This window comes from Nylanderia fulva, unplaced genomic scaffold (assembly GCF_048542155.1).
Source record: "Nylanderia fulva isolate GAGA-0341 unplaced genomic scaffold, ASM4854215v1 Scaffold16, whole genome shotgun sequence".
Taxonomy (NCBI): Eukaryota; Metazoa; Arthropoda; class Insecta; order Hymenoptera; family Formicidae; genus Nylanderia; species Nylanderia fulva.
The window spans coordinates 2,135,482-2,149,353 of NW_028189835.1; the positions used below are offsets into that span (position 1 = coordinate 2,135,482).

The 13,872-nt window shown below is 25.7% G+C and overlaps 1 protein-coding gene across 6 annotated transcripts; it reads left to right on the top strand.

Annotated features, from left to right (window-relative positions):
- Nucleotides 1-725: 725 nt before the first annotated feature.
- LOC114940323 (E3 ubiquitin-protein ligase AMFR) lies at nucleotides 726-12,841 on the top strand. 6 transcript variants are annotated; one of them, XM_029314928.2, is made up of 10 exons: nucleotides 746-808; nucleotides 1,120-1,368; nucleotides 1,450-1,583; nucleotides 6,581-6,881; nucleotides 8,664-8,921; nucleotides 9,249-9,404; nucleotides 10,260-10,582; nucleotides 10,834-11,224; nucleotides 11,405-11,646; nucleotides 12,061-12,841. In XM_029314928.2, the coding sequence occupies exons 4-10, from the start codon at nucleotides 6,630-6,632 to the stop codon at nucleotides 12,215-12,217; spliced, it is 1,779 nt and encodes a 592-aa protein (XP_029170761.1). In that variant the 5' UTR covers nucleotides 746-808; nucleotides 1,120-1,368; nucleotides 1,450-1,583; nucleotides 6,581-6,629; the 3' UTR covers nucleotides 12,218-12,841. The 6 variants fall into 6 exon arrangements, with proteins under 6 accessions (XP_085336907.1, XP_029170759.1, XP_029170762.1 ...); XM_085480781.1 differs by having other exon boundaries at nucleotides 726-1,368; XM_029314926.2 differs by lacking the exon at nucleotides 1,120-1,368 and having other exon boundaries at nucleotides 726-1,079.
- The last annotated feature ends 1,031 nt before the right edge of the window (nucleotides 12,842-13,872 follow it).

A 13,872-nucleotide genomic window follows, 5' to 3' on the forward strand; every position in this document is an offset into this window, starting at 1 on the left:
CAGACGGTCGACGCATGCGCGCTAGAAATGTCAATGAAGTATCCCCTCTATGTATATCTTTCTATTCGATGACGCAAGTCGACTCGATCACATTTCGAATATCTATCTACTTTAGCATCTGTGCTTTCGATCAAACCAATAATTTCTATATTCTATATTGTATATTTTTTATATAATTGTTGGAAATTTTTGTTATCTAAGCATTCTACAAGTTGATTAATAATTACATTAATCGAAGTTTGCTTTCAAACACGATCGTACGAGAAGAACAGAGGCATCAATGAGGGATTAGTATATAAAAAAACTTGAATTGAAAAACGGTCAGTATAGTATTATTATATTTTCATAATAGCATATCGCGTTAATATTTATTTATTAAACATTCGACACATCTTTGTCCCTTTTTTTTATTAGTTCATATTTATACAAAAAAAAAAAAAATAAGAAACTCTCTTGAAATGCACGTGTTCACTTATATTTTGTACTCCAAAAAATATTTTTATTTTTTAAACATTTGACACATATCTCATCTCTTCACTAGTTCACATTTATACCAAAAATTAAACAAATAAAAATGAAAACGTCTCTTATTGTAATATACAATATATTTCCTGTTTGCATGTTCAAGAATTGTCACGCAAACAGAAAGGAGAGAGAGAGAGAGAAAGAGGGGCGTTTTACCGCGGACTGTACATACATATATATACCGTAATTTACCGAGCGAGCGTTCAGTCTCATTTCTAACGGCGTGCGGTGTCGAGCTGCTCCTGTCAAATTCTCACTGTAATTGGCGTCAGCAATATTAGCGGTACGCGAGATACGTGTTAATAAATCAATCTCGCGGCGGATCTATCGGGCGTCTTTTGCGCGGATGTGAGAGAGAATACAATATACTCGTTCGTCCGCTCGTACGTACGTCGTCGTCGTCGTCGTCGTGTCGCTAATCGATGAGGCGCATTTGTATTGCGTCAAGCTTGGAGGTCTTCCATCGGGATTTCGTGATATGTTTACGATGTAGACGTCCGCCGTGTCAGCGCTAACCGCGACGCAATAAAGCGAGCCTCGGACACTTTTGACAGGTCGTTTATTCTTTCTTTTTTTCTTTTCTTTTCCCGGCAGGTTCGCGCATATGTCATCCAGAGCAAGACGCTGCCCGGAGGAACAGACCGTGGAAGCCATATTCCGTCTCTCTCGCTCTCTCTCTGTTCTATCTCTAGTTTTTGTCTCGCCCTTTCCTTCTCTCCTCTGGAAATGTATAACTGTATACCTGGCTCCGTGTATATTCCTTTCGCTCTTTTTTCTCTCCTCCGCTGCGACTAATTTCTTTTTATTCTCGCTGTACGCGACTGCTACGGCTTGCTAGCTCTGGTATTTTTTTCGATTTTTTTTTTTTTTTTTTTTTTTTTTTTTTTACGCAACCGTTCATAAGTGTGTGTTATGTGTATACAGAAAAGTGTTACTTCGATAATTATATAGACGACAAAACGACCATCGCGACGGCATTGATGAGGTTGGTTATGCGACATGCTTGAGAAAATGTGTCTTGGCGCCAGCTAAGGGTGATTTTTCCTCGTATTTATGTGGTATGTGTGTAGATATGTAACTATTTATATTTCATTTATATATATGTATATATATTTCTAGCCATTTATTCATATCGTTACCCTTTTAAGATTTTACGTCTCTCTTTTCTTTCATCTTTTACAATTAAACCGATAAGATTGGGTAAGATTGCACCGATGTGATAAAATTACAATGCTGTATCAAATCAATAAATGCAATCTTATAATAGTATTAGAAGATATAATCTTACAATTAGAGTTTTACATTGCTCTTGTAATCAGTGTTATAAGATTTAATTTTGCAATTAATGTTCTAAGTACATTGCTGTAATTTTAAAAACTAAATTTTTTTCAATAATTCTTCTCTTGTATATTGAACTTAATTGTTTTATATTCATTTCTTGGTTTAGTTTTTTACTTTACCTACAGTTGTCAGATAAAATACAATATAATTTTATAAAATTGTATTTTTTGCATTACATCGTTATAATTTTAGTTTACATTATTTAAAATATAACTATAATTACTTGAGAAATATCTACAATGAAGTTAACTCCGCATTTTTTTGAATTTCGTATTTTTATTGATAAAATTGTGCCAGCTTCGTACTTTTGTATTGTAAATTTTTATATTTTATATTTTATTTATCTTATAAAAGATGGCGTTTAAATCTAGAACCGATTATGTGGAAAGTTTTAATTTGGCTTCTTTTTTGTCTTGTTTTTTGATATATAAAATTTATATTATAAAAATTTTTTTATTCTTTACATTATAATTAGTATTTTTTTGTTAGTTTGTCTTTTCTAATAATTAACACAATGTAACGTAATTTATAGAAATCATATAAATAAATATTACAAAATTATTTATATATTTATTAATATATATTGATACATTATATTTATGATTTTTTTTAGATTTTTTAGAAAAAAAATATAGCAAGATTTTTCCAATGATGCAACACGCTACAAATTTGTGCAAATTTGACTAAAAAATAAGCTTGCAAAAAAAAATGCAGGGCTATTAAAATTTTATTTAAGTTTTCTGTAATATGATTTTATCGTTGACTTCAAATTTGTAGCACAAACATTTTATAATGCAACACAATAAAAAAAAATGTATAATTCGAAAAGTACAGAGCTGGTACAACATTTTTTTAAATGTTCTAATATAAATAATAAAATGAAGAAAAACACGTAATTCAAAAATAGCAAAAAGCTAATTTCCTATAAATAAACATCTTGAATATTTAATAATTTTTTAAACTGAACTAGACATATTTTATATGCCGGCACATTTACATGAATCATTAAATCTTAATGACTAATCTAAATATTGTCTATATAATTTACATACAATACATACATATGTGTATATTATCTATTCGATAAATCATCAATTACGTAATCGTCAACTATGATATAATAAGAACCATTAATTTTCATTTTTTTTTCAATAATATAATACAATCATATATTAATTTTACGTACACTGAAAAAAATTTGTTAACTGGACTAAACCTTCCAACTAAATTACTATTTTGTTAATTGAACATATATTAGTATTTAAGTCGAATATACGTTTTGTTAGATTTAATAATTTAAATATTTAAATATTTTTAATTTTTTTCAGTGTACAATATACAATATACAAATAGCAATTTTAGCTAGGAAAAAATAATATTATACATTGTTATATATGCTATTATATAGGAATATAATAGAGAATTCCGATAGGACACATTCCAATGCAATACGTCCACATATGTCGATCGATAGTTGTTAGAGTAATCGATACGACTGACTAATCAGTTTTAGTACTTTGGTCAATTGATAATGTGAACTATTGGATCCCGCTCGTACTATTAGATATTTCATCATAGTTACATATAAATTAGAATGATAAAAAAATTCTAATTATATTTTTAGACTTGATGTCAAGATAAGACAGTCAAAAATATTACATGAAACAAAAATTACATTTTCTACGTATACATACACAGGATGTTCTAAAATCAATAGAGGTCTTTTAAGCAGATTTTTTAATTGGCCAAAAAGAAATCATTCATTTTTTGCATTCTCAATATTTTCATTAAGAAAAAATTATTTTCAAATTGGTCAATTAAAAAATCTGCTTAAAAGACCTCTATTGATTTTAGAACATCCTGTGTATGTATACGTAGAAAATGTAATTACAATGTAAAATTTTATTGAAATAAACTCGACTTGAAATTAACTGAAAAATGTAATTTTTGTTAATCTCTCTCTTCTAACTTTGTTATCTTCTAACTTCACAAAGTTTAATTTGCGAAAAACCTCTTTTTCCGTTTATAATTTGAAAATAATTGATATTTCAACATTTTTACTTAAAAAATTGTATTTAAATTGACCAGACAATCTGCCCTTAAAAAGATGTGATGATTTTATTAAATAGCTAAAATCTTTGAATCACCATTATTTATCATGGAATAAATTTGATTAAAAAATCAAGAAAAAATATAAAACTATTACAATAAAATATTATCTTGGATCGAATTATCACATCAACTTTGCAGGTAACAATATATTACGTTAACCCTTTTACTGACTTTCTCACTTTTTATCTGTCGACATGTCAATCAATATCGTCGAGAACAAAGCACACAAAGTTGGTCAAATAAATCAAAATGTTATATACTGTATAGAAATATTAGAAGATTGGAAAGTAATATTTTATAAATCGATTTTTAAAAAAACTCGTTACTATTACTCAAAAAGTAATTAATATTTTTTTCATTTTTTTAATACTATTATAAGAATTATATATTAAACACACATTTAAAATTTATATTTTTAGACATTTTTTATATTAAAATATGTAAAAACAATATAATTTTGATATCGATGTTGCTATTAATGTAACATGTAAATTTTGATAAAAATTTTGAATCTCAATGTAAAAAGTAATCAGAAAAATGTTTTTCAATTTTTTACTATTTATTAAAGTTATTGAAAAATGCTACTATTTTTTTGTTTATAAATTATGTTTTAAATGCAATATTTGTATTACATAAATATCATCCATATGGATATAGGTAAGACATGCTATGATGTTTTCTCTCTTATGTGTATTCATTTATTCTGCTTATCTCATCGGAATTATCTTAAAAAAATATCTAAATAAGATGCATATATCTATTTGCACACGATACTTACATATAAAAAAGATAATTAATATAATTTATATAATTATTGAGAATACATGTAATGTTGATAGTGTATATGCAAATAGGTTAAGGCTAACTTGTAAAAGCGTATAAAAATTGTTATAAAGTTGTTATTATATGACTTTTTATATACAATTTGCATAATACTATTGATTAAAAAAATAAGAATACATTTTATTAATTGCATAGCAGAAGAGAGTTTAATAACACATTTATGATTAATAACACATTTATTCAGGTAGGGAACAGACTAATAAAAGAGTTAGGTGCAGAAGGAAATTAGATGCATTAATTTTAATATATTCAATTAAATAAAGAAGAAAGAAGAATGTAAAAACAAGTTTATTGAGTCTCTGGCTTTTATTGACTCTTATTGACCTGAATATTGATATATTTATAATACTTATCGAAATCTTTGTTTTATTCTAAAATATTTATTTGTGAAATATTTATTTGAATAACCGATATGAATCAATTTTATTTGTCCTAAAATTGTTTAAAATTTTATCTCTATGAAAATTCATATTTTAACTAAATTATTTATTATATTAAATTAGTTTTGCTAAAAGCTTAATTATAAATTATAATAGGTATTTAACTTTATTTTTTCTGACGAATATGTGTTTTTTATCTTTTACTGACAATGAGAATGGTCTAAAAATATAAAAACGTTCAACTCTATATACGATAAATTTTAATATGTTTTGTATATTTTTTATTTAATTACTGCACTTTGGCTGTAATTATTGCTATTGTACTTCTTTAGTGTGATTTTTTTTTATCTACATTTACACATATTTAGCATACATATCGATTGATACCTCAGGTAAAAAAATCAACACAATTGACCAATCAATCTTCTTATTAGTATTTAATGCTGGTCATAAATTGACAATATGATAATTATCAGATCCCACTCTTTAAGTTTTTTTTACTCAAGAAAGAACTTTAATTATTATTATAAAAATAATTATTATACATTTAAAATCAATAATGGTATCACTATCAAAATTATATCGCTTTTATTTTATACATCTATTATTTTAATATAAAATAATACTAAAAAATATAAACTTTGAATATTTGATTTTGTATTAATATTTTAAAAAATAATGGAAATTGTATAATGACTCATTACTATTTGAGTAATGATACCAAGTTCTTTTACAGAAAAAGAGCGATAAGATACACGCGGTATAATTATTTTTTATAAAGTAGGTTTTTCCTAGCATTGAGTCATAATCGCTTATATAATTCAAACATATTTATAGTATATCTGTATTTTTATATGCAATATCTCTAAAAAAGATCCTAAAAAAAGTTTCTTAGTATATCTCTTCAATTTTTATAATTAAATTTGACAACCATTTATGCTAAAAATTCAATATCTAATGAAACTAAATTTTTTTTTTTAGTAGAGAAAGAAAAAGAAACGTGATTTATTATCTCTGTAAATCAATAATCGCGAGAAATATAGAAACGTTGTACATTATTAAAATATAATAAAATTTCTATGATAATGATAAAACAATAAATTGAAGAATATATTAGAAGATATTCTAGAATAAGACTAGATAAACTAGAGAATTATTTAATATTATTCTTATATCTTTTAAGGAAAATACTATTTTTTTAAGATGGAAAATGTGTACAAGTATTTTATTGCAAATATTAATACTATAATTTTTATTTTAATAATTTTGTTATACTAATAAAAGCAATTTTCGATATTTTTTAAATCTTTAATACTTCAAAAATAAGACAAAGTAATTTTCCAGTTTAGTAATCTAATATGATTTAAATTTGATTGCAGATCTAGAAAGTGCTTCGACGATTAAAAATATTTCAAAATTCCTCCAATCATGCCGATGGAATTTTTGGACCGATTACCGGTTCCAAATCTCCGGTTATACACTACCATCAGTTTCGCCATATTATCCTGCTCTATATACTATGCCTCTCAAATAATCAAGGATCCTGCTTGGAGAACGAATCACACGCACATCGATGCTCACATAACCGGAGATGACACTAATCCGACGGATCCAAGAAGTCTTGGCATGCATTTCAAAGAACTTCTAGAATGCATGGTGGATGAACCTGTCTGTATCTGGGTATGCTTATTCAAAATTATTCGATTCGAAAGCATATGCATTGAAATATAAAGGGTACATACATATTTATTTATTTAAATTATCACATTTATAAATGTTTTATGTTCTTATTTAAATCTTTCGTATTTTTATATGATTTTTGATGAATAAGAATTTATATATATAAAACATATATACAATTTTATATATTAGTCATATTTATCAGCTACTTCCTAGTTATTGTGAAATTTTATAAATTAACGTTTTACTTGTAATAATAAAATGATACGTTAACTATATTATCAATATAATGATGATTAATGATGATGAGGAGGAGGTTTATGTAACAAGAAATCTAATAACAGTTTCACGCGATTTAATGTAAAGATTCGATCATTCGCAGTCTACCTGAAGTCAATGAGTTTATTTATGAGTACGTCAATTGATTTCTATTTGAAAAAAAATCTTCCGGTTATTATGGCAGTTATTTGAATATATTACTTTCTTCTTTCTAATTTCTGTATATGTAATAGTATTACGTATAGCTTGTTACATGTTATAAGCGCAAGTGTTACATATTACAAGTACTTGTTATGAGTGCAAGATTATGCAACTATCACGATTATGTCTAGCTATTGTATTTGAGAAAGGAATAGATATTCTCAATTTAATTATGCGTTATGCTATATTTAGAAATTTGTAACGCAAACTCGAGTTCCGCATCCGCGTCCGTGTTGTATAAATGTGCTAATTCACCTTTGTGTTATACAACATAATAGAAGAAGTAATAATATTGAGATTGTGGAATTCCTTCTATTTATCATTTGATTGCGTATAATATCATTTAATAATAGAGCGAATTCAAAAAACAAGTACTTGTTTATTAATAATTATTCTGAATAAAATATTGTTTAATAATATTCATCATTTGAAATTGTAAAATTATTTATGTGAAAAGTGAGCGCATTATACAACATTAATTTTCAACATTTTACAATTAAAAAAACTAAATTAATATTTTATGAATTTAAAAAAATTATTTTATGTCATGAGCAAGACAAAGTTTTTTGAAGTCCAAGAAGTTTTCATATATTTAATACAAATACAGTATTTTTCAATACATAACAATATTAAAGATTAAACAGATTTAAAACATTATGTTTAAAATTTGTTTAACATTAAAAATGGTTTAACATTATATTTTTAGTTGGCTTAACATTTCAAATAAAAATAAAAAATAATTTACTTAATTTTATTAAAATTTTCTTTTTATATTTTATTTCAGTCTTGCATATCAAAATCTTTTAACAATTTGCACCTCAAATAATTACATTCGCGTATTTTGAAATATTTGGCAGACATTGAAACATCAGAAACATTTGAGCTTAAAATTAGATGGCCTTTTTGCTGGTTGGCAACGATTTTAAACAATATAGTTATTTCGATTATTTATCATCTATATATATATATAATATGTATGTGTCAAAAAACATTTATTTATTTTGTTTTTAATATAAGATATAAAGAGTTAGTTGTGTGGGGTATGTGTGAACAAACTGAAATTTTTATTATGCATCAATTAAATATTATGCAAAAATTAATTTAAAAATTAAAATTGATTATTAATATTAAAGAAACAAACTTGAGATAAGATTCAGATTCATTCTATAATTAATAAATTTTTATTAAAGAGTTTCAATATTTCCAAATTATATTGAAGAATGTAATTATAAGATTTGTAAAAAATTATTTGTTTTCACGCTGATTGTACATTTTATAATTTCTTTTTTTTTTGGTTCACAGACTTTGATCAACATGGCTTACTGTGTGTTGATTCTTCTTGGCAAATCTATTCAGAAGCTTGTGTTTGGTGAACTACGTGTTTCGGAAAGACAACATTTGAAGGACAAATTTTGGAATTTTGTTTTTTATAAATTTATTTTTGTTTTTGGCGTTTTGAACGTACAATACATGGACGAGGTCGTACTGTGGTGGGCATGGTTTACAGCTCTTGGCTTCCTTAGTCTTCTTAGTCAACTCTGCAAGGATCGATTTGAATATGTGAGTCTAACAATAAAAATTAAATACAATAGAGATCTTAAGTAGTTATCTTGAAACAAAATATAAAAACATCTTTATAGTTTTGCACATATCAATTTTAATTTAAAATAAAAATAAGTTTACTTTAAAATGTTTTCTAGTTTAAAATAATTAAGCATTAACAATTGATAAAAAATGTTACATGGTTGAAGAAATATCTAATTCATAAACCTAAGAAATGTGGACTACAGAATTGCAGTGCATGTAATCTATACTTATATATATATATATATATATATATATATATATATATATATATATATATATAATCTAATGTTCGTGTTTCAGCTGTCCTTTTCACCTACCACGCCAGGATGGAGTCACGCACGACTTCTTGGATTATTGGCGGCAATTTTTGCACTATCTTCCTTCATGCTTTTACTGTGCACTGCTGCAGTTTTCTTCTTCATATCTTTCAACACTTTTGCTTTTATGGCAGCTGAGGTAAATCGTAACAGTGCATTAATCATTTCTCGAAAATTATAGCCATTATTTATAAGAATTATTCAATTTTTAATTTTATTTATTTATACAAAATCTTGAAGAAACATTAAATTCTGTTAAAAATAATGTATTTAAAAAATAACTAAAAAATATGATTCTATTATTTATCAGTTTTTCTTTGAAGATTTGTTCAAAGTTTATGATAAAATATATGGTAAAATATTCTTTGCCAATTGTTTATAATTTGGAAACATTTTGTGAAGAAAATATTGATTTTAAATTCAACAGAAAATGGTTGAATTGAAAACCTATGTATTGAAAGCTTATATACAGTTATATGCAAAATAATAGCACTAGTTGAGAAAAATGAGAGGAATTTGTATGTTTCCACCACCATGTTTAACTGTCTTGACTGTATATCTAGGATTAAATTCTGACTTTTGTGGTGGTCGACTTTGAACGAACTGACGAATACCAGAAAATCCTTTAATAATCACTTTTCGATGATGGAGGAAATATACAAATTCCCCTTATTTTTTCAATTGGTGCTATTATTTTGCACATAACTGTATTTCTTGTATTAAATAAATAAAATTCAGATAGAAATAATACTTAGAAATGAATTAAACTCAGTCATCTATTTTATATATATTATAATTATATAAATATTTTATAGTTTAAATATAAAATATTATATTTTAAATGCAAGTTATCAGAATTATTTTAATTTTTTTCAATTCAAGAATTATACTTTAAAATAAGATTAAAAGAAATACGAAGTTTATTATATAAAGAGAATTTAATATTTGATTAATCTCATCTTGTTTAATATTTATTTATTCTTCTCTGTAACAGTGCATCCTGCTTGGAGTACGTACTATTCATGTGATGCTACGTTATGTGATTCATTTGTATGATACACGTGGCGCTGGTACTTCGGCGCAACGATCTTGGGACAAACGTGGCCCTTTAACATACTACACGGATTTGACATCAGAATTGATTGTATTGGCAGTTGACTTCTTTCATCACAGTCACATGCTTTTGTGGAGTAACATTTTCTTAAGCATGGCATCGCTAGTGATTTGCATGCAACTTAGATACCTATTTTACGAGATACAACGGAGAATCACGAAGCACAGAAACTATTTAGCTGTACTGAATCACATGGAACAAAAGTATGTAATATATTTATAATATAAGTATTTATATACATATATGTTATATAATATGATTGTGTTAATTTAGTTTTGTTGCATTGATAGAGCTATTTAAAGCATATTCAAAAGTTATATATAAAATCTACACAATTATAACTTATTATCATAAACTAAAAGATGCATAATTTTAGATATAAAACCCTGTGTATATGTATAATATAAAAACAAATTGATAAAGATTTTGTGGAATAAATAACTTTCATTTTTAGTTATCCAATGGCTTCACAAGAAGAATTAGCCGAGAATTCTGATAATTGTGCAATATGCTGGGAAAGGATGGAAAGCGCTCGTAAATTGCCCTGTGCACACTTGTTTCATAATTCGTGCTTGCAATCCTGGTTAGAACAGGACACTTCGTGTCCCACTTGTCGATTGGCCTTGAGTATGCAAGCAAATCATAGAGAGAATACACCAGAAATACCGCCTGAGCCACAGACTCCTACGAGAAGAAATGGCAATCATTTCTTTCTTTTCCTCGATGGCTCAAGATATGTATCTTGGTTGCCCAGTTTTTCTGTCGAGGTCTCGCATAATAGAGTACGTGGTAACATCTCTACATTGGCACATACTAATTCCCAAATGGATACTATGGCAAGACAGGTACTTATTCATAAAAATTTAATTTTAAATTATAAAATCATTAATTTTTTTATTTTTATGAGTATTTTACAAATAAATTTTATAGAGTTTTATAAAAGTTTATTACTTTAATTTATAAAAAGAAAGTATATAGGTATTAGTTATATAACAAAAATAACAAAAAAAAATCTTTTTTGTTAGGTTCAGCAACTTTTCCCTCATTATCCTCGCAATATCATCTTGGAAGATCTTAGAATGACTCGATCAATCGAATGGACAGTAGAAAATATACTTGATGGAGTATTAACTATACCGCATCATTTGATCGAAGAACCGCAAGCAGAATCCGTCCCACAGATGCAAACAAGCATGACAAATATTATGCCCAGTTCTTCGGTTCAAAATTCATTGGATCCTAGATTCGATATTCCATTTGCTGATAGGTAATGGAGATACAAAAAATTTTTAAAAATACATGGAAAAATATTGTATATTTTATCATTTTTATTTACTAATTGATTTTGATTATATATCTCTGAATTTATTTATGATTTTTATTAGAAACTTTAAAATATCAAATTTTCTCTAGATATATAAATTGAATATTAATTGAACAAATAATATAAATTATATTAATTTGAAATATATATATTGGAGATCAGAAATTTTAAATAAGAGATAAAGAACTTTAATAAATAAAAAACTTTTCATAATAGGTATTACTTTTGTAGAATTTATATATATATATACACACACACACATATATATATATATATATATATATATATATATATATATACACATACACATACACATAATAATTATATATTTTATATTACTTTATATTATTCTTATAGTGGAGAAGAACCTTCGAATCTTGGTGGACGTTTTTCGAAATCATCTACTGAGAGAGAACTTATACTTCAACGACGCAAAGAGCATATGCGATTAACAGCACGCAGAAGATATATAGAGAAACATCAGAAATCTGAAATTGAGTCGACAAATTCATAGATAATAAATACTATAATCCTAGATAATAAGCGGCCGTAAGACCTGTTATATTATTTTGAATTTAGGTCACAGAGCTTCATAGCTGATGTAAAATTGGCAGGCTGCATATTTTTTCTTTTTGAGTATAAGACAAGATTGTAGACAACATATGTACTCTTTGCTGATGACTGATCATTAAATACAGCAAGAGTGTATCAAAAGATTTTTGGTGTGTTTAACAGTTAACGTTCTTAATGTTCCGAAAACAGTAAATTAAGTCACAGTTAAGAGATTAGGCACGACAATTTTGCTAAGAATATCGAGAGGTTGTGAATGATATACTCATGAACGATTATTAACATTGCGCTAATGCCATTGAGTAGTGATGAAATCTACAATGAGTCGAATAAATTATACTAGAAGACGAAATTAAGATTTTTATGTAATCTCTTACTTAAACACCAGACCATTGGTGAAACTTACTAATGCCTACACAGTAATGTAATATAATACATATTATTATATACATTTTAGGAAATAAATTGTATAGGTGATACAGTTTATCTTTTTAGGCTCTTTGATAAAGCTTATAAGTTTGCATTGTCGTCCACTTTCGAGCAAATTAAAATATTTGTCTAGATTTTATTTTTCTTGTACAATACTTCTTATATAATTTTTAAAATAACAGTAAACTATATATACGAATACGTCAGAATATTGTATATTTATTTTCTAATTGTAATAATTATACCAAATTTTAATTTATGTATTTAGTGCCATAAGTAAATTAAAGTGTGACACGTGCCAATTCAATAAGTATTGATTTAGTTATGCGTAGTAAAACTAATAGTTATTTTTAAAAAGATTATACACATTTATTTATTTATTTTATAATAAGTATAATCATCATGATTTACATAGAGAAATACAAAGAGCAAAATTCTTTACTTGAAGATATAATCATCTATTCTGCATTTGTGCCTGTAATCAAGTCAAATATAAAATACATACTTACTTAATTATAAAATTCTCTATTTAAAAAAATTTCTTAATTTGTAAAATTTTTTACACATACATATATCTATAGTTGTATGTGTTAAAATTTTATTAATTGTAAAAGTTTAGATTAATTATTTTAATCTAAAATTGATGACTATATTTTCTAAAATATATATAAATGCACTTATTTCACAAAAATGTAAAAATTATAATAACGAATTGTAAATTTTGATTTTATGTGTAATGTGAAGTAGAGTTCAGAAGTTTATGAATTTTCTTAAAATATTTAATAATATTAAATATATAAAAGTGATGTAGAGAAATTTCATATAGACCTTATTGTTAGATCTTTTTTTCTTTGTTCTTTATCAAAAGGATTCAACATAATAATTCTAATATTTATTCAAATAAAAAATACAACATTTTTACACCAAGTTCTTTGTTATATAGATCTATATCGAAAATTAAACTCGTCAAAATTATAATTGATTTTATTATTTTTTTTGTGTACATGTGAAATGCTATTCTCCAATAATTTATTGAGTTGTAGTAATAACATAGTCAATATAAACGATATCAGTCACAAAAAATAAGTAATTTGTTATATTGTTTAATATAACTAAAAATAATTCTTTATTGCTTTCTCACACATAAAGAGATTTTATTTCATCTAACAA